Source organism: Gymnodraco acuticeps, unplaced genomic scaffold, assembly GCF_902827175.1.
Source record: "Gymnodraco acuticeps unplaced genomic scaffold, fGymAcu1.1, whole genome shotgun sequence".
Lineage (NCBI taxonomy): Eukaryota > Metazoa > Chordata > Actinopteri > Perciformes > Bathydraconidae > Gymnodraco > Gymnodraco acuticeps.
The window spans coordinates 1,462,580-1,488,622 of record NW_022990764.1 but is presented as its reverse complement, the minus strand read 5'-3'; the positions used below and the strand labels follow the sequence as shown (position 1 = coordinate 1,488,622).

The 26,043-nt window shown below is 40.2% G+C and overlaps 4 protein-coding genes across 4 annotated transcripts in view; 3 read left to right on the top strand and 1 right to left on the bottom strand.

The window, feature by feature from the left end:
* The window catches only part of LOC117556875 (activin receptor type-1C), a 33,725-nt gene extending 29,817 nt beyond the window's left edge, over positions 1-3,908 (top strand). Inside the window, exons 4-9 of the mRNA XM_034232448.1 lie at positions 588-818; positions 914-1,081; positions 1,689-1,845; positions 2,179-2,303; positions 2,455-2,585; positions 3,170-3,908. Coding sequence (XP_034088339.1) covers positions 588-818; positions 914-1,081; positions 1,689-1,845; positions 2,179-2,303; positions 2,455-2,585; positions 3,170-3,295 — 938 coding nt within the window. The 3' untranslated portion in view covers positions 3,296-3,908. The remainder of the gene's footprint in view (positions 1-587; positions 819-913; positions 1,082-1,688; positions 1,846-2,178; positions 2,304-2,454; positions 2,586-3,169) is intronic.
* A 4,357-nt stretch (positions 3,909-8,265) lies between these two features.
* cytip (cytohesin 1 interacting protein) lies at positions 8,266-11,723 on the top strand. Its single transcript, XM_034232319.1, has 8 exons — positions 8,266-8,817; positions 9,138-9,187; positions 9,333-9,387; positions 9,516-9,618; positions 9,778-9,871; positions 9,998-10,064; positions 10,287-10,353; positions 10,537-11,723. The coding sequence occupies exons 1-8, from the start codon at positions 8,653-8,655 to the stop codon at positions 11,001-11,003; spliced, it is 1,068 nt and encodes a 355-aa protein (XP_034088210.1). The 5' UTR covers positions 8,266-8,652; the 3' UTR covers positions 11,004-11,723.
* Positions 11,724-12,876: 1,153 nt separating this feature from the next.
* Positions 12,877-14,539, top strand: LOC117556860 (ermin-like). The gene is made up of 2 exons (XM_034232419.1): positions 12,877-13,629; positions 13,731-14,539. The coding sequence occupies exons 1-2, from the start codon at positions 13,101-13,103 to the stop codon at positions 14,117-14,119; spliced, it is 918 nt and encodes a 305-aa protein (XP_034088310.1). The 5' UTR covers positions 12,877-13,100; the 3' UTR covers positions 14,120-14,539.
* An 11-nt stretch (positions 14,540-14,550) lies between these two features.
* On the bottom strand, positions 14,551-21,684 carry LOC117556859 (polypeptide N-acetylgalactosaminyltransferase 5). The gene is made up of 10 exons (XM_034232418.1): positions 20,060-21,684; positions 19,807-19,973; positions 18,981-19,100; positions 17,970-18,105; positions 17,754-17,873; positions 17,560-17,677; positions 16,732-17,061; positions 16,375-16,455; positions 15,610-15,762; positions 14,551-15,419 (listed from the first exon to the last, which is right to left on the bottom strand). The coding sequence occupies exons 1-10, from the start codon at positions 21,181-21,183 to the stop codon at positions 15,282-15,284; spliced, it is 2,487 nt and encodes an 828-aa protein (XP_034088309.1). The 5' UTR covers positions 21,184-21,684; the 3' UTR covers positions 14,551-15,281.
* Between the last annotated feature and the right edge of the window lie 4,359 nt (positions 21,685-26,043).

Sequence of the window (26,043 nt, the reverse complement as noted above, 5' to 3'; positions counted from 1 at the left end):
AACCAGTGCAGTGATGCCAGCACTGGGGAAATGTGGTCCTGCAGCATTCTGAATGGATTGCAATTTCTTTAAAGATGTTTTAGGGAGACAAGTAAAAAGAGAATTGCAGTAGTCCAAGTGATTAGTAATAAAAGCTCGTAAAAGCATTCCGAGTTAAAAATGGTGTGATCCTGGCAACGTTTTTGCAACCTTGTTAAAATTGCTTGAAACATTTATATCACAGTCTAAAATGACCCCCATATTGGTAACTTGTGTTTTAATATATCTGGCATGCTGTGAAATGGAAATATACAATTGTGTGTCATTGACAGAGCTAAATCCCAGATCAAATGCATGCTAAAGGGTCTTTGAGCATGTGTTCTCTAAGTGATTGTGCTGTTATGTTAAATGTTAAATGTTTGTTTTTCATGTATTGTGTCTTGATATTTGTCTATGTTGATGTTACATAGTGATGCAAGTCAAATTTCAGACTTGATCTGACCATTAAAGTATTATCGTATCGTATTATATCGTATTGTATCATATTGTATCATATTGTATCATATTGTGTGTTAATATCAGTTAATTGTGTTGCTGGTATTTCTTAGGCCTGCCCCTGCTGGTCCAGCGGACTATAGCTCGGACCATTGTCCTGCAGGAGACCATTGGGAAGGGTCGATTTGGGGAGGTGTGGCGGGGAAAGTGGCGAGGAGAGGATGTGGCGGTGAAGATTTTCTCCTCTAGAGACGAGAGGTCCTGGTTTCGTGAAGCAGAGATTTATCAGACCATCATGCTCAGGCATGAGAACATCTTAGGCTTCATTGCTGCGGACAACAAAGGTAAGAAATGACGGACAATTACCAATTTCAATGAAGTTCAGATTACAGTTATGATGAGATGAACCTGTGTGACTATTATCTGCTGTATGCTGCAGATAGCGGCTCGTGGACTCAGCTCTGGTTGGTGTCAGAGTACCATGAGCATGGCTCCCTGTATGACTACCTGAACAGGTACACGGTCTCTTTGGAAGGCATGATCGTCCTTGCTCTGTCCATAGCCAGTGGGCTGGCACATCTCCACATGGAAATCATCGGAACACAAGGTAAGGCTGTAAAAATGGAATGAATGTGTTTATGAATGATAAAAACTGTTATAGCATTTATGTGTGCAATAAACCGACTATAGTAAAGAATTGTCTCACCCCAGATTCCAGCAGTGACAGTCAGCCTGTGAAACCTCAAGGCTGTTTACAATGTATAAATGAGGCTGTAATTTAGGCTTGCAGCTAAAGATTACTTTAAACTCTGTTTCGTTTAGTTTCTACAATGTCAAAACATTTCTTTCACAGAATCAAACATTATGTCTTAGTCGAGAAAATAATCTCTCTGAGCAGATCTAGAACATCTAACAAATAACCCTGCTAATATTTGGTACTTGGCTAGATAAATTAGATAAAATCATAGTGATTACTTTCCTTTCCTTTTGCTCAGTAAACCGATTGCAATTCAACTGTGTGGTTTTTTTCACATAAATGTCATTCATGGCTGTGATGAATTGACTAGATTTCATTATACTGTATGTAAGAGTACTACAAAACACTTGTTCAATTGTTCTTTTTTACTTCATTTATCCTAATAGCATTACTGTATGCAACATGTTGAGTATGAGTATGAAGCAAAATACTTTATTTGTGGCCTTCTTGGTTATAGGGAAACCTGCGATTTCCCACAGAGACCTGAAGTCGAAAAATGTCCTTGTGAAGAATAACGGCACCGCAGTCATCGCAGACTTGGGTTTGGCTGTGAAACACGACTCAAGCACCAACTCCATCGACATACCGTCCAACCACAGAGTGGGAACCAAGAGGTCTTATTTACTTCCCAACACACAGTTAACAGCAAATAGAAACTGAAATGACCTCAAACCTATTGATTTGATGTGCTATAAGTTTAATTAGTTTGGTATTGAAAGAGTGTTTAATATCCTTGTCTCAGTATGGCCTGATTATAGCCATTCCTACACAGTTCTCATGTATTGTTTATATATATATATTTAAACGTTAAACAGATGTCTTTGCTTTCCAAGTGCCCTTATACGATTTTGAATTGAGAGAACATGGTGAAACAAACTAACACTCCAGTCGGTTTAGGAGATCTTCTTAAGTAAGTACTTAGGTCTTAATCATGTTGTCCTCTGCAGGTACATGGCCCCAGAAATCTTGGATGAGTCATTCCATATGAACAGCTTTGAGTCATTCAAGAGGGCGGATATCTACTCTCTGGGCCTGGTGTTCTGGGAACTGGCTCGGAGATGCTCTGTTAGAGGTACTTTAAATGGACCATGTTTATTTGCCCATCGCATGCTATTTAAGGGTGGTTATATCCTCATGTTTTTTAGTACGATGTACATCAGTCCTGTCTTCACAAGGCAGATAAGGACAGGCATGATAAATCAAATGTCCTTTTTTTTTCACAGGACTGCATGAAGATTTCCAGCTGCCTTATTATGACCTTGCGCCTTCTGATCCAGCCATCGAGGACATGAGGAAGGTGGTGTGTGATCAGAAACTCAGACCCAACGTTCCTAACCAGTGGCAGAGCTGCGAGGTGAGACAGGAAAATATAACTGATGTATCCTCATGTTATGTATTTTTCACCAACTTTATGATGATGCTCACTTATCATGAGTATAAATGTGTAAAAGCCAGAAACAAAACCACAACATGCCATATGCTATGGAAGAAAAATCTTGTTCATCGCAACACAGGCACTTTTGTTTTGCAGTAGACATGTTCATTGCATTAATGAGCACATTTTTCATTCTGAAACTTCACTTCAATGATCATTTTCGCTAAGTGAGTAAAGGAAGAGTTGGAGCTCCCCTCGCTGGAGGCACTGTCATCAGTTCAGTTTGATAAAAGCTTTGAAAGACAATAAATAATACATTTGTTTCACTTAGGCACTTTAAAATGATGAACACTGTATTTATCAGCGTAGTATGTCCCGAATTGATAAAAAAAAAACAGTGAACTGAATACCAAAAGAAACGTCTGTTTTGACAGTGATGAAAACTAAATGTAACACATTTTTTATAATTACCAAAGCTTTGGTATTTATGTTACACAAAGTAAGAAGCTGACACTACAGCTCTGACGTTTTTGCTTTTCATCTGTCTACTTGTTACCCACCAGGCTCTGCGTGTGATGGGAAAACTGATGAGAGAGTGCTGGTACGCCAACCCTGCTGCTCGACTCACCGCTCTGCGGGTCAAGAAAACTGTTTCTCAGCTGTCCTTCAGCAAGGACGTCAAAGATTAAGTAGATTTGTTGCCCTGCAGATCACCACTGGTGCGACACGAAGGACAGAGTCACAGTAACTGGGAGAGGCTGTTCTCTCACTAACGGCCTGAGGCTGCCCTCTTCAGGAGACGACCACATTGTTCACCCTCAGAGAGCAACTTCAGGTCTGTTTTTGGTGCCAAAGTATTGTAGGGGTGTCCATGGCTGCTTTGCACATAGACAATCACTCAAAAAATTAACCAAACAGCTAAAATGTTGCTAGAAAGAGCCATAAGAAATAAGAATATATATAATGAATAAACTGATTATTTTGCTACCTCAGACATGTAAGTGCCCAAAGCTTAAAGTTGCACATTGTAGTATTTGTGTGCCATATCTTGTAACAAATGCAGTATTGCTGAGTAGCTTATGTGCCTACTGACAATCACACATGATACTGGAAGCTTATTAACAGACTTTGCCTGATAATCTGAATTTTAAAGTGTTTGAAGTGCTTTAAAAAGTGATTGCAGTACTAATGTTCACTGTATTGATTGTGTTTAGTGGAAATGTTACTGTACAGGAATACAGCTGTGTATATCCAACTGGAAGATATCTGTCAGCTTAATATATTAAATGTGAATATATCCAAGTGTTTTTATTTGTGAAATGTTACAATCCAACTATTGATTTGTATCCACATTGGATGGCAATGAGAGTTTATACGTTAGTCCAAATACTTTTGAATGGATGAAGTTAAGTAAAGACATTCCTGGTCCCCAGAGGATGAACCCTAATACATTTGGTGATCCCCCAACTTATAGTATAACTGGGGCTTATCAAAACAAAAACAAAAGTAAAGCCTGACAAACTAAGACTTGGCTTATCCTAATATAATCAGAGTAACCCCTTAAATTTGGTTTGTTAGTTAAAAGCTTGACTGTTACTCTGGCGCCACCTTGTAAATATTTGCACTGAATTATTGTTTTCACTTAACTTTAAGTGATAAAGCTGTCTCTCTTAGATTAGATTATATATATATGATTTAACACCCTAAAGCAGAGGTGTCAAACTCAATTTCATCTCGGGTCACATTAGCATTATGGTTGCACTCAAAGGGCCGGTTGTAACTTTAAGACTATATAAATATACATTTATATATATGTTATATATATTAAATAATGTATTATATTACATTATTGCCTCTGCATTGGATTACTATCGGATAGGGTAATAACTTTATAATTAACTACGTCTGAGAGCAGAAGTCTAGGGTAAATAATTGCAAGTCTCTTCAGTGAGAATGTCACAAAATGATTTGAAAAGAAAAGCCACATTCTGGAAAAAAATCACATTACAAAGAAAGAAGTGAAAAAAAAGAAAAAATAAGTGAAATAAAAAAAAAAAGTAACATTTTGAAAAAAAGTAACATTATGAAAAAAGACAAATTCTGAGAAAAAGTCACGTTCTAAGAAAAGTCAAATTCTGAGAAATAAGTCAAATTTGAGATGCATTGTGGGACATGTAGTTTATAGTCTTCTGTAAATCGGCATGTAGCCGTATAATAAACATATTATATTCTTTGCAAGCTCTTGTTGGGCCGCATAACATGAAGTCACGGGCCGGATTTGGCCCCGGCCGGGCCTTGAGTTTGACACCCCTGCCCTAAAGGGAAGTGCATAAGCTCCTGCTTCATATATTTTGCACATTTTGCTGTAAAGAGTTGTTGAAAAACTAAATAATTCGCATCATGGTTAAAAGTTATTTGCTTTATATTTCTTAAATATATTAATTTACACTGGAAGAATGTTATTGAAATGATAAACTCTTAGCTTCCCTACTGCAGAATTCAGGACTTGAGTATTGTTAACATTGGCTTGACAGCTAGGTAGTTATGTAAGAAAACAATTCACCCTACAAGCCTGATACTGTTTATGTAAAACAGCAATTAGGATAAAAGCAATATGAGCAATATAAGATCAGATATTGATCAAGTTAAAACACATTTTAAAAATCATAACATGAGGAAAATAACAGGAGAAGAGCACAGTCTGAGTGATGGGTGCACAGCAAGGCTTTGGTCTGAAGAGGCCTTATCATAACAGGATTAGGGAAGGTGCACATTGGTGAATCTGCATACCATGTGTGCCTGTTGCCCACATATGTCAAAGTGTGTGTATTTGTTTCATATTCTTCAAGTTCATGTGATTCTGTGTTTAAAGATGCAACTCTGGTCAATCATTTATTGTTGATTTAACCGGTGCTGTGCCTGCCCATGTTTCCCATCTATTCAACCTCAATTAATGTTCATGTTTTTAGTGGCTAAGGCAAGGTAAATGCTTCCATGTCGCTGCTCAGTGTTGACACATACTGTATGTATGTCCTCCTGTTATAAAGGTTTAACCATTACTAGTTTATAGCATCAGCTGTGTTGCCTGAAAATAGGCTATGTAGCCTGTTCGCTGCTTTGAAAAAAAAAATATATGTTCTGCTTTCTATGTCTATGTCTTCGCCTGTGTCATTTGTAAATATAAACATTTTGTATTTGATGTTCGATCTATGCTGAGCCAAGCTTTTATTTTGTGTATTGTGTCATATATGCTTCTCAGATAATTAATCAGGTCACACAAGAGATATCTGTGCTGTTATGTTAATTGTTTGTTGTTTAATTCTTCATGTATTGTGTCTTGATATGTGTCTATGTTGATGTTACACATGGAGCTGCTGTGATGCAAGTCAAATTTCAGACTTGATCTGACCATTAAAGTATTATCGTATCGTATCATATATAAAATGCTTATCTATCATTCAAAGAGGCGTGACCACCATGTGCAATTACTGACTAGTGTCTTTTATATATTGTGTATGAAATTGCTTAATGTTTTCACATGTAATTCTGCGTTCATAAAAACAATTCCTGCTTTTAGATTTTCAAACCAATTTAAACCAATATTTTGATTAAAGTGAACCCATTTTATGTCATGGCTTGTTTGAAGCCTTTGCATTTATTTTCCTTCTTGCACTATTTATTCTGTATACAAGTGACTTATATTGGTGTATAATAAACAGTTTTTCATGGAATGAACTCTTTCCATTACTTTTTTTCATAATATAAATATTTGATTGAGTATAAAAATATATATTTCAGTATAAAATGTCTCCACATTGCACTAGTTTTTTGAAGCAAAGATTGTGCAGATCTTTGCACATTACTGTACGTAGGAAAGAATTTCCCAGAGCACCTTATCTGAAACGGGTCCTTTTATCTTCCCCATCATACTTTTACCTCAAATTATGTGACTCATCCTCGCTCTCTGTTCTACTGCTTTGCTTGTGTAAACTGTTCATAATGTGTCCGTTATAGAGCAGGGAAAGAAAGTGTAACAATGAGACCATCAGCACTTTGCAGATGAGTCAACACCGAGCACAGTTGCTTTAACGGATTTTACTGTTACCTCAAAGTAGAAAGGTCACACAGTGTTACCCACAGGAGCTTTATCTGCGAAAAGGATGTCATTATAGAAAATGTTACCAAATTATATTTATAGTTTAAAGGTTTCTTTGAGGTTATAGTTTTAAAGGTCCCATGTCATGCTTTTCCGGTTATTACCCGTCCCCTTGTGTGTTATGTAGCTTTGTATGCATGTAAACGGTGTGCAGAGTCACAAACCCTCAAAGTACACCCTGTAGCGAGTAAAACTCTAACACAGAAAATACCTGTCAATGCTGCCCCAGAACGCCTCGTTGGAGGTTTCTCTTTTTCTTCCTGGGAACAGTGACATGCCCATACCCAAATGGACCAATCCGTGGAGCCGTTACGTGACGTTACGTGTGTGTGAGCCTCACACACACACACTCAATATTTTCTCAGCTGCAGCTCCGCCGATTTCTCCTGCCTGAGACGGCGGGACGCGGCGAGGCTGTGAGTCGGTGTGTGAGCACACACACAAACTCCCAGCCAGGCTGCAGGTGTGTGTGTGTGTTCGGGCTGGGTTTCGCTGTGTCTCACTGTCTCGCAGACGGCCACTGGGCTCATAGGGAGGGGGGGGGGGGGGGGGGCAGGAGCTCCAACAAGCCGTTTAGGACAGAGAGTGAATACACATACTATACAGAGATGCTGTATGAGAACCAATGTGAGTTTGGAAAATTGCACAATATACATCTATTCTAGTAGACCTCAACAATGGAATTATGATCAGTTGAAATGGCCATGACATGGGACCTTTAACTATTTTTAACCTAAAAAAAATGTATTCTCATTTTTTCCACATTATAAAACAATGTTTATAACAAATAGGTATTAAACATACTGCAAGTTAACTGCATTGGAACCACTTGTTTTAATTAACACTGACTGCTTTTGAATGCATATGCCAATATGAATAGGGTGTGTGTGTTGTTTTAATAAGAAAAGACTCATCGATGATAATGAATCCAGTGTTTTCCGTTGTCCTCACATCAAGCAGCAAGAGAGTTCATGCTATCAACAAAACGTATCTGTATTTATGGTGGACGGGAAATGTGCAATGTCCTGGTGAAATGTGGTATCTGTGTTCCAGACAGTCTGCTGAGGGGCAGCGGGGCAGAGGGAAAGGCTGTGGGGCAATCTGCTGCAAGGGAGTATTTAAACTGGGTTCATACATACAGTACTGGTCCCTAGAGACATGTGGCTTTTGTGCATAGTGAAAGATGATCTTCTCTTCCTGCAGATTAAACAGTGTGCCTTTTGTAGGCATGGGTGTGGTAGTGCGAGAAGGTTTGTGCACATTGGTTCAGTTTTCTTTACCCCATTAGCCATTGTCTCCCTGGCTGCGGCCTGTGTGTGTGATTTCCCTTTTGAACCAACCGTGTCTGATGCCTTCGGCCCAATGACCCATGCTTTCTGTTTGGGGAGCGTGACAGTGGCCCCGAGCTAAATCAGCCTTTTGTCTGTCCTCATAAGACAAGTCTCCCTGCTTGGCAGAACACAGGACTCAGGCTGAAGCTAAGCCCATTGAGGAACTGAGAGTGAGAGAGGCTGGAAGCAGGTGCTGCTGCTAGCGTGATGTGGCAGTTTCTCATGCATTGCTGATTTCTGACAGACCATAAATCAAATTGCTTAGACTGCTAAAAAGGAAAGGGACTATTCGAAGGGGATTTATAAGAAGAAAAAAAACTTCCTTTGCTTTTCAAAACAGCGGACCATGCCTTCTCAAGAAAGAAGTTGAAAGAGGTGAAAAGGAAGTAAGGTATGTGAGATTGTGATCTGCAGATGCAGGTCCACCACAACCCTCACATGACGTGGATTTCCGCTCTGACACATTGTGCCTGTAGCTGCTCAACGGGGCAGGGCCACACGATCACTGAAGAGCTGCTGCTGCTGCAGGACATGATGGTGCTTTGAGGGCTACTCTACCATGCAGTCCACCATGAATTTCAATGGACTTCAACGACAGAGCAGCCAAGAGAATTACATTCTGGATAATACTAGGAAGAAATGCTCCCTGTGGTCCCGACGCTCCCTGAGGGAAATCAATGATCGACAACGGAACAACACAGGCTCCCTGTCCAGAGTCAGCAAGGTGAGACAATAAAGCCGATGTAAACACACACTTCTGCAATGCAAATCAAACATAAAACACAACATTTATTAGACCTGACATTTCTCTTATGCAGTATTGTTCATAATGAAAAGCAGTTCACTGATTTAACTGTGTAACAAAAGTATAGCATCTCTCTGCAACTGGCAGAAAGCCTTTTAACAATTGTAATCTTTTGAGTTATTTAGAAATGCAGGATCAACATTTTCTTACACTGAGCAACCTCTTTAGTTTCCTGAGAGGTTTACACTTTAATCTATTATAATGTTTTAAAGAGGAACTCTGCATTTCTCCTTTTGCAGACAAAACTAACCCACTCCAACTCCTTGGTTGATTACTCTGACCCACAAAGGTAAATATATCAAATCTGAGGTGTAATAGATCGTAAAGGGGGGGGGGGGGGTTCACTTTTAACCTCACAACAAATCATTGATGGAAAATTCAAAACATGACGAGTTGTTCCTAAAATATTCATTTGCATTTTGTTGTTTGCACAGGACCACGATCGAACTTGAAAAACAAGACAATGAAACATTTGGTTTTGAAATTCAGGTAATCAGATTTTATACTCTTTAAGATTAAATACATAATGTTATGCTCTCATGCTTTTTAAAACCTGCTCGATTCTTTGATATGTTTATTGGAAAAGCATTTTTGTGACTAATTTCCCCTTGTTGCAGACCTATGGCCTGCAGCTGAAGGACAGCTCTGCAGTGGAGATGTGCACGTTTGTGCTCAAAGTGCAGGAGGACAGCGCTGCTGAGAGTGCTGGCCTGACCGCAGGTAGACCACCCACATCCTCTAAACATGCCTTCACAGGCTTCCCATGCATACACAGAGTTATTATGTCAACGCCTACACACACTGATGCACAGATGCTAAGCAAAGCCATGTCCTCTTCTTGTAAATGATTAGTTCCTTTTTTCTGCATGTTCATTGTAGGAGATATTATCGTCACCATCAATGGGGTCAGCATTGAAGGATCATCTCATCAACACATACTTGATCTGATCAAAGAATCAACCAACAGTCTAAAGTAAGTGATAAAAGAAAACCATTGGCTGTGCATCAAAGCACAACAGAGGATGAATCCAATGTGCAGAAATACAAATATCAGAGGCTTTTCTATTGTGTGTGACCATGTGTTTTTATGTGATTCCAGGATGGAGACAGTGTGTGGAAATGTAGTGAAGCAGATAGAGCTGGAGAAGAGGGTGAACCTGCTGAAGGTGTGTATCTGTGACCCGCCCATGTTTGTTGTTAACATAATGCAGCTTTGTGGTTGTATTTCAATGACTAAACTAAACCACCCAATCCCAGCTAAACAGCTTACTCAAACATGTCATAACTAAACCCAGAAGAATTGTGGGCTCTCACACTGAGCCTTGAATGTATAGGCTAAAATGTTTCTTACCAGAATTAAAACCACAATCTTTTTTCTGGTCATACAGCAATCACTACGTGAGAAATTGGTGGAGCTACAAGCCGTTACATTACAGGAAAAACGTCTGATGCGAGGTGAGAGGATTTGTTCAGCCGTCACTGCAGCACTTCCTGTCTCACATCTTTCTGTTAATGTTGTGTGTTCAAGTGTGAACTCCAGATAACTGAGATAAAGGAGTTCCCCTGAAAAATGAACACTGACAAACTTCCTGTTCTTCTCGTCACCTACAGCTTTATCTAACACTGTTATGTTTTCAGGGAACTTGAACAACGGCAGCCTCCACCTCTCGATGGACTCATCAGGGAGTCTGAGCACTCAACGCCGGCGTTTTTCAAGTGACAGTAGCTACCGAAGCGTGATGACAGAAGACAGTGACCAGGCCAGTGTGTTTGGGGATCTGTGCTCTCCAAGCCCCTGCAGTGCAGCCAGCACCACAGACGACAGCTGCTTCTTCTCTAGAGACTTCCCCTCACAGGACGGCTCCCGCAGGTTTTCAACAAGCTCCAACCATCATCACCAATCCCTGGGACGCTCCAGCAGCTCCAGCTTGGCCGGCAGCAGCAGCAGCTCCATCTCTCCTTCCTGGGAGGAAACAAGGATCTCCTCCTTGTTTGGTACCCTGCCCCGTAAAAGCAGGAGAAACAGTGTTCGTAAACACATCCTGAAGTTAATTCCTGGACTCCAGCGATCAGTGGAAGAGGAGGAGATTGGAACAAACTCTTAGTGACTCACATGCTCCTTGTGTTTATTTGATACTAAGGGTTAACAAGGTTTCTCATGCTCTTTTTGCAGAAAGAAATAGACACTGTAATGAAGTGTTTCCACACACACAAGGTTTGGTTAACCCTTAAAAGAAACCTGTCTTCGCCTTCATGGGAACTCAGAGATAACTGACATTTTGGCACTTGGCATTTATCAATGTCAAAGTTTATCCAAGAGGGTCCTGAGCCTTAAAGGTGAGCCTGGCTCACTGCTTGGCTTAGACTTGTGGTTGCACAAAAGCATTATGAAAATATTCTTCCTTTGTGTGAATGTACGAATACAAGATTGTAATGTAAATAGATGAGATGTGTATCCTACTGGCTTGAATAAAAAGCTGCATTAATCAGAAGTCTGAACTGCAGTAGCTGAACTCATGTAGCACCTTGTACTTTAACATGAGTTTACTGTGACCTAAAACCCATGAGAACCATGTATATTTCAGGTCCGATACACATGTAAACAGCACTTCGGTCACATTCAGGTGCTGAAAACCAAAACCAGAGCTCTACTCCATATAGATATCTGCTCAGCTCATAACAGGATGTGGGTACAAGAGGTATAACTGCTCGTTCACAACATTTCTTTTTAACTTTCGGTGTTCAGAAATACTGTTTCTTGTTTCTGAATATGCTTAAATATGTATGTTTAACTTTCAATAGCAATAAAGTACGTTTTTACAGAATGTCGTGCTTTCTTTTTTGGTATCAAGTCAATGAAGTCTGTTTGCAATTGAAAATAAACGTGTGAAGTTAAACACTGTAGTGTTTTCCGTCAGTGATCAGATAAAGCACACTCTGTCTGAAGTTACCCTTGCCACAGGAAGTGTATTTAACACATTACAGAGTGAGTTACATTATAGATTTCTGTTGATGATGCAGGTAGTGCAGATCGATTATTCATATACATAAAACAAGTATTATTATGGGGACTGTCGATTGCCTGTAAAGTTTAAGTTACAACAGTTACAACACTTGAGAATAGCACCTTACACATTTCCTGTAATAAGTGTCACTTCTTTGGTTTCCTGCCTGCTAAACAGAGGGAGACAGAGAGAGGTACAGAGGGGCATAATCACATTATGAGGAATTTAACCGTTTTCCTGCACTTGATTACTATATTCACAAAAACAAAAACGTTATGCATCATCTAAACTGAGAGACTAATCATTTAGAAATATAATACAAATAATAATTAAAAAAGTAACAGTAGAGAAATGTTACCAGCAAGCTACTTAAGAGAAGTTATTTTTTAACGTTTACTATTGTTGCTTGTTGAGGTGGATCTAGCTTTACACAGGTTATTGAGTCCTGCAGTTTCCAACATAAGGGTTGGGCCCCTCAAAAATGTCACAGGATAAATTGTGGGGATTGTGACGTAATTAATGCAGGAAACGTCTTTTCTTTATTTCGTCTCTTTTATTTAACCTCTGATATATTTTGTTAAATAAAAAAGAGTGTTACCTCTTTGTACTGCTGATGTTTCCTGTTTCACGAAATGTAAGTGTTCAAAATGTTATTTCAGCATTTTAGGTGCCTAAGAAAATTATGAATGAATGGCATTAACAAGGCTTATCTGCAGCACGTGTGCAGAACCACAGTTGGTTCAGGTGAAGCTCCACTGTAAAGAAAAACTATAGGAGAATGTTAATCCAGATTGAAAGGTTACAGAATGAAGGAGGTCACCCCAGCAGGGATTATCGAAGAATAAATACAATCGCTTCATGCAGATGCAAAATACACAAGGATTCTTTGTTGGGGCCCCAACAAAACCCTCGTTCTTCAGTGTTGCAACACCCACACAGAATTACATGGTACTAGCACTAGAGAGCACACACACGCTGGACCTTGCACTGAGACTGAGACGTAGCATGGATTCTGTTTTCACTCTGAGAATGTAGGAAAGGAGGTATTTTGGTAAAATACTTTGATTGCTGGAGCAAACGGTGTTACGATGAGAAGTCTGGTGGTTGCTTAAAATTGCCTCAACAAATAGTCTTCAAAGGAACAACTAAGAGCATTGAAGCTTTATCATCTTCAATAGGCAAAAGTAGAACAGAAGGATGGATATGGAGACAAGCACAATTCCTCCAAAGCCCCCCAGGCTGGCAGTAGATGAAGACACACTTGCATCCCAGGTACTAGAGATCATCGGTGGGATCACTCGTGAAGCCCTGCAGACCCTCCAGGAACCCGAGGAAAAAGACGTGTGGTTAATGGAGGAGGGAGATGACTCTGTGTTCTACAGTGACGAGGACCAAGTTCATCAGGACATTACAACTTGTGGTTTTGGTGCCAACGGGTTTAAGCCTCTTGTCAACAGTGTGGCAGATGTTGAGGAAGAGCCAGGGGAAGAATACATTACTGACAAAGAAAGTTCAGAGTTGAAGGAGGAATTGAATCAGCACGTCATCGTGGATGAACAAGAGTTACGCCAAGAAGGCCAAACAGTAACAACTCAACCTATGGATCAGTCAGATCCACAAACAGAGTCTGATCTAACCTCAGAGAAGTCAGAGAGCGCCTGTGGAGAATCTTCTAAGTGCACTATTGCAGAGATGCAAACAGCGCAAAACACATCAGCTGAAAAAGGTAAGAGTAACTTATTTATATTGTGCAGTAACATAGATTGCTTTAGAGGGCGGTTTTTGTTTACAGATGCAAAACAGTTTTTCCCTCTCTTTTATTTTCAGTGAATCTACCAGTTGAGAAAGAAGGAGTAACACCAAACCCTGAGCCCTCTGCTGTCACTAATGAGCGGGGCTATGGCAGGCTGAATGGGGAGGCAGACGTCTCACAGCAGATGTCTAATGCTGATCTCCAGGTATCAGGTGACAGGCCGCTTCAGGTGGAGCCAGAGGAGGAGCGCAACTTCCTCATCCCTGGGGGGTTTCATCAAAAGCTCAGTCCAGGCTACTCCACTCTGCCTCTGCCGAAGAAATCGTGCAGCAGCGACGGCGACCAGAAATCCTTCAGCCACCTCACTTCCCCCAAATACGGCACCGTGTCCTACCGCAAGATCCGCAGAGGAAACACCCGCCAGAAGATAGAGGAGTTTGAGTATATGATGATGAATTTGTAAGAAGATCTAACTGATGGTACAGTTTACATACTTATTTGTTTGAAACATCTAATTGTACAAAGCATTAACATTTCTGATGTAACTTTAGAGTCACACAAGATTTCCAAATGAAGAGCATTATTGATATCAGCTGTGCATTATCTGATTTGAGAGCAATGCTTAAAAGACATCTTGTATGTTCTGCTTTTCATTTGATGGTTTTATGTGGAAAACATCTTGTTATGTAAGGCAGGTATTTGGGCAGTGGATTACACTAAAGACGCTCAGGGCTTTATAATCCTACTCACTATAATAACTATACGATGTTTGGTATTAAAACGTTAGCATTTTAATCTCTAGGGTAATAATTTACAAGAGATTAACCAAAACATTCATACTTCATGTCTTAGTAATGGCAACTGTATTAAAAACATATAAAAAGATATAGCTTATTAAATCGAAAAAAAAAATCTCTTTTATTTTTATGCATTTCCATCATTATCTGGTTTAAGGGTTTTGATAAGAGGCCGCAAAATCATGATATAACATCACAGGTTTGTTGTGTGTTTTAAACCAACACTTCCCTCTAGTGACAAGAAGACATTCATACAAATGGACCGTTTTTAGAAAAAAGAACCACACTAAAAGAATGCATAGAAGCAGCCGTTTCCCCCCCATGTGCCTCGTCAAACACAAAAGTACATGACATGAAGAAAATATGATGTTTAGCTGAAAACATGTGATATGTTCAATACATTCTATATTACATGCAATTATTCCCAACACAAAATGAAGAGAATGAAAATCACTTTTTACATCTGACATCTGATAGGCACTGTTTATCTTTGGTAGTGAGATATGTTGTGCTTAATATAAAGTGTTCACAGACATTCACCAGAATCCCTTTGACATTCCCCGGTTCAAATTGTTCCAAAACAGAGAGGAGATGCTGCCTTTCCTCTGGCACACAAGTTTAAAACTCTACGCCAGTCCATGATGATTTGATGAAAGTAAATTAGAAACATTGCACATCCCCAAACTCTGCTCTGCCCCACATGTTCCTGCCACCAAAGCGCTTCCCTCCTCTGGACAGTGGTGTGTTGAGTCCGAGCTGCAGACTGTAGTGTAGTGTAGGCCACTGAAGGTCTCTATAGTGCATGTGTGACACAGTTCAGTCTCATCACTAAGCGTGGTAGTGTGTGAACTGCCACTTCTGGAAGGCATTTCCGGTTTCACATGGATTTAGGCGAAGAGTGTCACCCAGAGGCCCCGCCTCCAGGCACATGTGTTTGGATGCAAACTCTGCTATGAGGTGCTCCGCCTTGACAAAGACAAAACAGGAAACATGATTAATGAGCGAAGCTTTAGCCTCTAAACAATCTTTGATTCCCTTTCCCTTATACCAAACTGAAACCAACTTCATAAAGCAAGCCAGTCATGTTGTTTGAAATAAAGTAAAGAAAGAGAAAGAAGTAGTAGACAACACAAAGGCATACCCAGAGTCAACCTACCAGAGCGGAGTTGGATGATTTGTGGAACCAACGATGCTCAGGCTTGTCGTTGTCACATAATTGTAAAGCGAAGCTGCTGCCCTTGCCTTGGGGAGCGAGACATAGATCTTGCTGCCGTATGTGCCTCGTCCAGGTGTAATTAAAGTGCTGACTCTAAATACCAGAGAGAAAGAGAGGGGAGTGACAAGGATGTAATTAGGCTCCATGAAAAATTGAAGATTTTTGAAGGGCAGCTCAGTGTTCTGCTGTGAACCCAAAAAGACCACGTATAGAGGCCTGGTCTGGCTGGGACTCCTCCCTTGTTTATCGTGGCTTGGGTCCTGTCTTGGACTCTGATTGTCCTGATCCAGGTTTATTCCTGGATATTTTTGTTCTACGCCCCCCATAATTACCACAGGCAAGAGGCCATGATTGCACAATCGCCACATACTTTCCTCTGAAACACTATATCACTTTTTTTTGCAGTTAAAACATTAGTAAAATAAACATTAAAACCTGCAATGTCTTCTGTGCTCTTAACATTTGTTGCACTTGCATGTGAGCTACAGAACTATCTTACACTAAATCTTTGTTTAAGCATTTAAGCTCTATTTGACAAGTGAATGCACATGTGCTGTAACTGAACACTTCTAGTTCATAGTTGGAGGTAATGTGCCATTTGTTTCAAGTCTGATGCTTGAGAAAGTCTGGATCTCAAGGGGAGTATTCCTGGTAAAATAAAGGTTACATCAAAATAAAAATAAAGAATAAAAAAAGCACACCCACCTGCTTGCTGAGATCACATTTATCAAAGGACAGAGAGCCTTGCTGCATATTGAGGCATTTTCTCAAGCCCTGATTAAAGACCTACAAGGAGAAATTAGATACAATTAAAATAAAACAACACAGAAGTGAAATACCAGCACTGCAAACATTTCTTCACTCATTTGTATTGGGTATGACAATGAGCCTTGTTCTCGTTTCTTTCGATGAATCCTGACAGAAAGCTATTGTTTGTTCCAAAGAGAACAATCATAGCCTCTGTTTGGGTCCAGAGCCAACAATAGCTTAAGGGAGGGAAAGTATAACAAGCTTTCCTTTTAAAGAAATGTTAATGTGAACAAAGTGTATTCCTCTACATACCAGGCCCTCAGCTTTGGCTAAAGGTGCGTTCATATCTGGAAACACGTTGTCCAGGTACCACTTGAAGCTCTTGCACTGGAGCTTCTTCCTCAGCTCGATCTGCTCGGTGAGATCGCCGATGTTGGTGCTCTTTTTATCCAGCAGGTGGTGGTAGCCGTGGCCGTAGAAGAGGTCCTTGTACTCATCCAGCCAGACCTCTGCCACCCTGGCCAGGTTACGCTCCACCGTCTTCTGCCGGTCTTTCGGGAACTTGTAAGGATTCTGTCCTCGGAAGATGTGTCCCACTCGAGAGCAGGGGATGATCTCGATTTCCCCTCCACACATCCAGATCTGTTCAAATGGTAGGATAAGGCAGCATGTGAGTGAAGCTTTTGCTTTTTTTTGCAGTTAAAACATTAGTAAAATAAACAATGGCCAATGGCCAATATTTGTGTATGAAATTAAAAGAATGACATACCTTGGCTAATACATAAAGCTAAATATAGCTTATTTGTTTGTTTATTTATTTGTTGTTTTTGTTTTGTTTTTCAATAACAAATGTATTTCTTTAAGAAAGAAGAAAGAAAAAAAAAAATATATATATATACATTATATGTTAGTAATTTAGTTTTTGGGAGAAGGGATGGGATTAAATAAGTGTAAACTTCTTCCCACCCCTTTTTGGATGTGTAATTAAGTAGATTATTGGTTTATACATAATTTAGAATCAGTAATTTTATTGTATATCAATTTGATACCGATTAATTTTGTATTGTATAATAATTCTCATGTTACATTTTTGTATTATTGTTTTACACATTCGAAATAAATCAAATAAAAAAAAAATACCTTGAATGAAATCTCCATGTTTTCCCCACCCCACACATCCAGGCCGGGATCATAGGTGCCAAGCTCATAGAAGTATTTCTTGTCTATGGAGAAAAGGCCTCCAGCCATAACTGGACATCTGTAGGATAAAATTAAATAAATGTTAGTTGAACTAATAATAGAATGTGAATATTCAAATTGACTGTTTTAGGTACCTGATGGGATCGGAGATGCTCATGTTATTCTTCTTAATGTACTCCTCTGGTAATGCGCTCCAGCCGAACACCAAAGGCCATTTGAAAACACCTCTTTGGAAGTTGTCAACCAGCATATAACTGAGGAACAGAAGCTCCAATGTCAAAATAACATTCTCTTTAAAACAAATATCACATCATGTTAATGGCTTGAGAGATATGGCAGTGTTGAATCACCTCATGTCCTTATCACTGACAACTTCAATAACCGGACAGGGCACCTTCTTACGATCCAGGTAGATTCTCTCCAGCAGCGGCTCCAGCCAGCCCACGTTACACTCAATGTGGGAGTCGAGGAAGGTAAGGACCTCGCCTATAGTAAGGGGTTAGAAAGCAAACATCCTGGTGTAGTTAAACAAATAACCACATGTGCGACAGTGCAACCGTTACGACTCCTATCAAAAGGTTCATTGAGAGGCAGTTGCTTGCTCAAATATGTAAGTAACGTGCATAACATAGCATGTGGAAAACGTGTGTGTTTCTACTTAAGAACATGATGTGGAGTGCAATTCAGTGTGACTCATGGTATTGCTTCAATGTTTTAGTTCTGTATTTGTTGCAAGACTATCCATGAATGATCTTCTACACAGTTAAATGTGTGGAGCAAGTGCACATACTTGCAAGCCGTTTGGGTTTACAAGTTCCAAAGACTGGACCACAGACTGTCTGAATCATTGTCTCTATTTAAAATGAATTTTGCCAATGTCAACCTGACATTTCAGAAACACACAAGACCATAGATGAACGCCCAACCAGTGTTGTTCAAACTAGAAAGTGAAGATTACACTGTTAATGTGAGTTGTTTTACTACTTTTTAACTTTACACCAAATGGATGTTCATGTTGCGGATTTAAAGTTACATTATTCAAAGCCCATATGACTATCATAATCCCAGAAAGTAGTTATAATAATAATATTTCATGTTAAAAACATAATTACAATTTCAGACTTTCAAACTTGCCCTTTGATAACAAGCTTCTTCTTATCTGATTAGCTTAGTTCTAGAGCTGCAAATACACAGCCGAGATAAGGACACACTGGTTGTTCTGTTTAACATTTACAAGTCTGACCAAGTGATTCAACATATTCATGTGAGTTCTGTTACTGTCGTTATCCTTCTCTTATGTGGGACAAATCCCCTGCTACATGCACATATATATATACCACATTGAATAAGTGTATGGTTACCTTGGGCTATATCAGCTCCTGCGATCCTGGCCCTGATCAGACCCTGACGCTCCTTCAGACGAAGAATTCGCACTTTGGGAAACTGAGCCATGTACTTGTCTAGCTGCTCTCTCAGATAGTCTGCCGGAAGAAAATAAAAAAACATGAACACTGACAGCAGGAACATTTTCATATAGCTTGAAAAATGACCTAGCATTAACACAAATTACATTTCTTGTTAGAACAGCGTAGTTGTTGATTCTCTCGAAATAGCTGTGGATACTTTTACTCTGACATACTTCACATTGACATTTTAATTGACTATTTTATCTTTAATAACCACATCTCATGGATAATGCTCAAATATGTGTTGTGTAATAACAAGATAACCCAAAAACAAATCAAAAACTATTCTCCAGAACACCAGAGTTGTGATGTGTGTTTACATGTTGTTGGACTTGCATCCTGTGTGCATTCTCAAACTAAGAAATGTTTGTATTTATTCAATATTCTAAAAATAATTAAATTCAAAAATAATTATAATTACAAAGATGATGTTCACAGCAACCTTTTCATGAACACTTTTGGAGGCAGCTGCAAGAATGTTCAATACAGTCTGAATAATTAGGTTAAATTATTTGACCAATTCAAATTACTATTAATATTATACTTCCTACACATTTTGGGTTTTAAACAAACAATTGTGTCCTCTAATAATAAAAGCATAGTGCTCAGCTTGTCATTAGCAGTTTTCTCCTACGAATGCCAATTTTTGCATTAGTTTTTTTTAGTGGAGACCCACTAAATGCAACATGCCCTACCCCTGAAACAGTAAGTACATTATTACCTTTGGTGCTGAAGTCATCCACTAGAATGATCTCTTTGAGGAGGTGTGGTGGAGATCTGTTTAACACACTGTGAACAGAGCGGAGGAGTGTGGACCACACTTCATCCACAAAACAGAAAATCACACTGGTGGAAGGCAAGTCATCATGGACCAGATTCTGTGCACACCTGGAAACACAGCAAGAATAAATAATTAATCAAAAACAACAGCTTGGGGGTCAGAGCACATTGAAGCGGTGCAGAAGTAGACTCACATATCAGGCCTGGTGTCGGGGATGGCTCGGTCCACTGGGATCTTGTCGCTCAGGAAGACATTAAAATGCCCTTCGTTCCATCTCTTCTTTACCTCTATATCTTCGTTACTGGAGGCCAGTGCTGCCAGACCAAACTGACCCATTGCGTTAACATCTCTGGGAGCGTTAGTCATGTCCAGAGAGAGCATTTTGTGGACACCTGGTTTTCTGACAGCACTGGGGTTATCCTTGGAGCCCTCTCCTGCTTGGAGCTTGATTGTAGGTTTCGCTGCCTTCAGGTCAGCCTTGGTGATCGTCTTGACCCGTTTCTCCTCCTTTCCTTTGACCTCCTTGTTGACTGGTTTAGATGTTGTTTCAACAGGGTGGGCCTCTTTGTTCTTAAGCTCACTCACTTTCGCTCCAGTCTTAGTCTCAGATTTCTCCTTGACTACGTCTGTCTTTGTTTCAATTTTGTCCAAAGCTTTTTGTGCAACACCCTCTGCTTTAATGGGTCCCTTCTTTGAGGTTGGTAGTGGTCCATGTTTTGCTTCCTGAACACCTGGAGGAGCTTGGGTTATTTTAGGCACTACTAAAGGTAATGTCACTTTAGCAGAGACAACTGTTTCTCTACTTTTCTCTACTTTCTTGACATTCAAATCCAAGTTTACTGCTCTTTTATTTGCAGGAACTCCCAGCTTCGGTGTGACATTTTGTACAGCCCCTCCTTCTTTATGTTCAGAAACAACATCTTTTTGCTGGTCAATGTTGGCCATATAATTTACTTGGTGAGGTAGAGAGTTTATCTTTTTTTTGTCCTCCAAAATGGGATCTTGTTTCTTGCCTCCCTGTCTGTACCCTTTGGCTAGTTTGAGGCTTGGATTGAGTGGTCCTTTAACAGCATGTGTAACAGCAAAGTCTACCCTCTGAACTGGGTTTTTAAAACCCCTTCTGACCACCTGTGTCACCCGGGACTGTTTAAAATCTTCCCTTTCTCTGATCACTCGCTCCTTCAGCAGCTGACTGTTCACATCGTTCATTGACAAGCGAAGTACAGCCATGTCAAGCATTAGCCAAATAATAGAGGCAATGAACACAAATGCAAGTACCCTCCCACTCCCCCTTAAATATCTCCTAATCTTCATCATTTTGGGTGTTTAAAAGTGGAAATCCAGGTGAAAATGTGAAGAATGTCAAAGTATCATACTGTTAAGGCCACTTCTCAGTTGTAGGCGAGGTTTTTCTTTCTTTGGAGAAGTTAGCTGCCTGCGTGGCATGCTAGACATATGACAGTGAGTAGCAGAGGTAGTCGGTGTTGTCATATAGGAATACAGAAGTGTCTGACACCCATAGCCCAGCACAAAGATATCAAGTATAAATGTTAATTTCCCATACCGTATCGCTCTGGTCACCTTCAACCGCAGGGGGATATTACTTTAGTTTGTATCGCTTCGTCGTAACTCACAGAAACTTCACTAACGTTGTCGACTTTTTCGCTGAATCTCCACGTAACAGCTTTGAACTGACACAGTTTTGTATGAGGACGACGTGGAGACCAACTTCCACCCTGTCAGTAAACTATGATTGGACAGATTGGCAGGAAAAGTCTCCGCCGAGACGGAGCCCACAACAAGCCAGCAGGAGAGAGCTGCAAGGGTACAGGAAGTGCGTGTTAAGCCTTCAAAATAAAGCATGGAACTTGCAATCGTTGAAACATGAAGTCTATTATGGAAAAATGTGCATAGACGACCAAATCTGTTTCCAGGGGACAGTAAAAAGCACAACAAGTGATGTAAAATAAATAAATAATTTAGCTAATGTTTCTAAACAACTTATATATTAGGTCGCAGTGGCGAGCCGTGACTTTTATACCTAGGCCCTGATAGTAGGGGAGACCAGGGACAGTTGTAACCGGTTGTAACACGGGTCGGTTGTAACCATAGATTTATGGTTGTAACCATAGATTTATGGTTGTAACACTTTCCAATCACAAACAAGCTAGAGTGATGACACTCACTCTGCACATTAGTGATGGGAATTCCGGCTCTTCTTGGTGAGCCGGATCATTTGGCTCGGCTCACCAAGAAGAGCCGGCTCTTTCGGCTCCCAAACGGCTCTTCAGTTTACCACATATTATACCTTTTAATTAAATCAAATGTAGTAGCCCTGTTTTGACTAATGATTGATATGTGTACACATATATCACTTACATTATTCAATACATCCTTTGTACTGAAGTATTCAAAAGTAAAAATTACATCTTTAATATAAATGATTTGCTGTGGCCAATTGTTTTCATTGCATTTACAGAACCGTGCAACTCTCTGATACCACCCAATGAATGCATTGACTTGCTTGTAGAACCACACTACACAAAACAGATAGCAACACCTATAAAAACTATAGGTGTAATACTACTAACTGTATCGACCTATATAAACTATATAAATATAGTTTTTTTTTCAAAATACCAAAAAGATCCTGCATTTTAGCCATGCCTCATTTCGCTCTATTTGCTCTTTCCAGCGCTGTTTTTGCAGGGGGCTGATTCCGTGAGCTGCAGCTCACGCCCCCCTGCAGGAGAGGGGGAGCGTGCTCTGAGATCAGCTGCTGGGCTGTCAGAAGACGGGGAGAAAAGAGATCTCCGTCCTCCGTGTTTTATTCTTATAGAAGTAAGAAGAGAAGTAATGGGGCAGAAACCCTCATTTTTACGCAGCGGTCCAGACATAGACATCAAACGGCGACACATATTCAGTTGCCAGTTACTTTGGCATTAGGGCAGGCATATCTAGATACTTTCCAAGGTTTGACATCATGAATTGTGCTACTTTTAAAGCAAGCAACGATGTTTTCAAATATGTAATCAAAAAGCTCCTCAAAAACACTATCGAAGCAGTTCCTGCCGTTGCTACGTAGTTCAAACGGTAACAACGGACTACTTTTCTTAGCGGATGCATGTCAATTGAAATCAATACATAAAACTATTTTTTAAATCAATAAAATCCTTTTCTAAATCCATAAAAGCATTTCCATTAATATTGGGAGTCATGTCGTTACTTTGTTGAGAATTTGGCCATGTAATAAGCGGGATAATGTGCACATTGCATAATGTGCCTTCATGCCGATCTAGATCCCTCCGCAAGAATGGCTCGTTCGCGGGCGAGAGCCGGCTCCCGTCGTTCACTTAAAAGAGCCGGCTCTTTGAGCCGGCTCGTTCGCGACCGACACATCACTACTGCACATGCGCAGTTAGATGGTAAGATCGCTGAGAAAAAAAGGAGCCACGTTTGAATTTCTCGCGTAAGAAAAAGTGTGTTTCTGAGGTAAAATATTAACTAAAATTATATGATGTATTTTTTGGATACTGTCTTGAGTTCAAATGTCTCGGAATACAAACTAGTATTATTAGAACAACTGTTTTGTAAGCTACAAATATAACTAGCTAAATATGGGTCAAGCTAGCAATCAGGCAGGTTCACAGGGGGTGAAAGCAAGACTAGTGGTCCTGGGATGGTTGTAACGGGACGGTTGTAACATGGCACATTTACAATGATGGCTCATTTGCTTGAATGATCAATTGTTCATTCAAGCATACAGTTGTATTGTTGATTGGTGTGCATTGTCCCTGTAAAAATAAACAGAATAAAATACTGTACAGTAGGCCTAAAGTGTGTGTGTGTGTGTGTGTGTGTGTTTACAGTATGCCAAATGTCAGAAAGAGGGAGACAGACAGGGGAGTGCCACTTGCTCTGCTGCAGAAGGCCTCAAATGAAGTTGAGAAGGGCAAATCATTCAGGGAAGTGGCAAAGTCCCTGGATATATGCCATGTCACCCTGTACCGGTTCCATCAAAAGAGGCTGAGGTTGGAGAGTCAGGGATCACAAACACCCCCAAGAGTAGGCTACTGGACACCAAAGAAGGTGTTCTCAACAGAGCAGGAGATGCTTTTGAGAGACTACCTGATGGAGGCAGCTGATTTATATTATGGTCTCAGCTCAAATGAGGTAGGTCTACATAATTAAGGTAGAATAGGCTATCTATACAGAACAAAATACAAGTAAGTGATCAAATATATTGAGGCCTATAGTGAACAGACAAGTGAAATATTTTTCAAAAATCTACTCGAGGCTGAGAAAAAAAGATCTAACGCAAAGAAGTCTAAAGCGAAGACAAAAATCAATTTCTGCAACAAAACAAAAAACAACAAGAAGGAGAAGATGCAGGACTCATCTGATGAAGATGAGGCCCAATACTGCATTGTGTGCCTGGAGAGCTACTCCAGGTCCAAGGAGATCTGGCTGCAGTGTTGCTCCTGTAAAGCCTGGGCACACAAGAGAGGTTTCTCAATACTCAAATTTCCCCTCCTCGACTTCTATCCTCAAGACTTAGTCCCGCCCACAGGAGATGCGAGCGGAGGACTGAGGAGGGGAAGCAGCAGGCGGTTAGAGAAATTAGAACTCCTCTCCTCTGAGCGGTCATTTTAAAGAGACGTCCATTAATGATGAGGAGGCACAGCAGCACTCTGTCTGATGGACAGATGTGTTCATGACCACTTATATATTTACTTTGAATTCATTGAGAGTGCGGTATAATGAGACAATAACAGGCTACAGATGCGGACACACACACACAAATATATTTATATATTTATGTAGCCTGTATATTGTCTCATACCGCATTGTGAATTAATTAAAAGTAAATCTTTAAATCATCATGAACACAGTTCTGTCCATCAGACAGAGGGCTGCTGTGCATCCTGTCACCATTAATGGACGTCTCTTTAAAATGACCGCTCAGAGGAGAGGAGTTCTCATTTCTCTAACCGCCTGCTGCTTCCCCTCCTCTCTCCTCGGTTCCCCTCCTCTAAGACACGAGGATGGGGGTCGAGGAGGGGAATTAGAGAAATGAGAAAGGGCCTAAGACACGAGGATAGGAGTCGAGGAGGGGAATTAGAGAAATGAGAAAGGGCCTATAACACACATGCATCAACTTCACAGCGGGCGGAATTTGTCATAAAAGAGGTTTCTCAATACTCAAATTTCCCCTCCTCGACTCCTATCCTCGACTCCTATCCTCAAGACTTGGTGCCGCCCACAGGAGATGCGAGCGGAGGACTGAGGAGGGGAACCGAGTATTGAGAAACCTCTATTGTCTGCGAAAATAAAGCCCACCCATTTAGAGGGAAGATATGATTGGTCAATTGTACTGTCATTTGACATTACTCTCTCGTTGAGTTACTGTAGCTAGCCCTCTGAGAATTTACAGCAGGACCACCAATCAGTTCCTATCTTCGGCTAAAGGAGCTTCTTTCATTCAACCCTTCACATTCCAACAGAAACTGAACAGGCAGATTCAAATGATTTATTTCTTTGGAAATGTTATTTTAAATCCAATTAAATCAAGTTATTTTGGTATAAACATTATGAAAACAAAACCTTTTCCCCCATTATTTTGCTTTTCTTTTTGACACATCTTTACTCATTATGCAATTATGATAAGAAAGTAGCCCAAATCAGTATTGAGATACAGCTTTCATAATTTTCAGACACAATCATACTTACAATCTATTTTTTGGGAGAAATTAATAGCTATTAACTGTTTTGACATAAGTAATGATTTTTGAAAACGAAATACCTTTTTTTACACAATCAACACCTACTGTATTTATTTATGACTTTGTGATACCAAAGGCCTGTACTACGAAGCAGGATTTTCGCTTAGCCGGCTAACTTCAGGGAAAACTCGGGGTTTCCGGTCCTACGACGCTGGTTCTCTTTTTAGGGAGCTAGATCTCCATGGTAATTTATGCTGTGCGGCTAACCTGCTCCGGAGCAGGGGGGTATACTACGAATCTAGTTCAACCTATCCTGGATATGTTTTGAGTTATCCGGTTGACTTAATCCAAAACAAAGCCGCTCTCGCTAAACTGTCCTACAACGCTGGTTATCAACTCGTTCGCTCAAGCCAGCCATGTCCTATCTAGTTAGGTGCGCGTTCACATAAAAGGG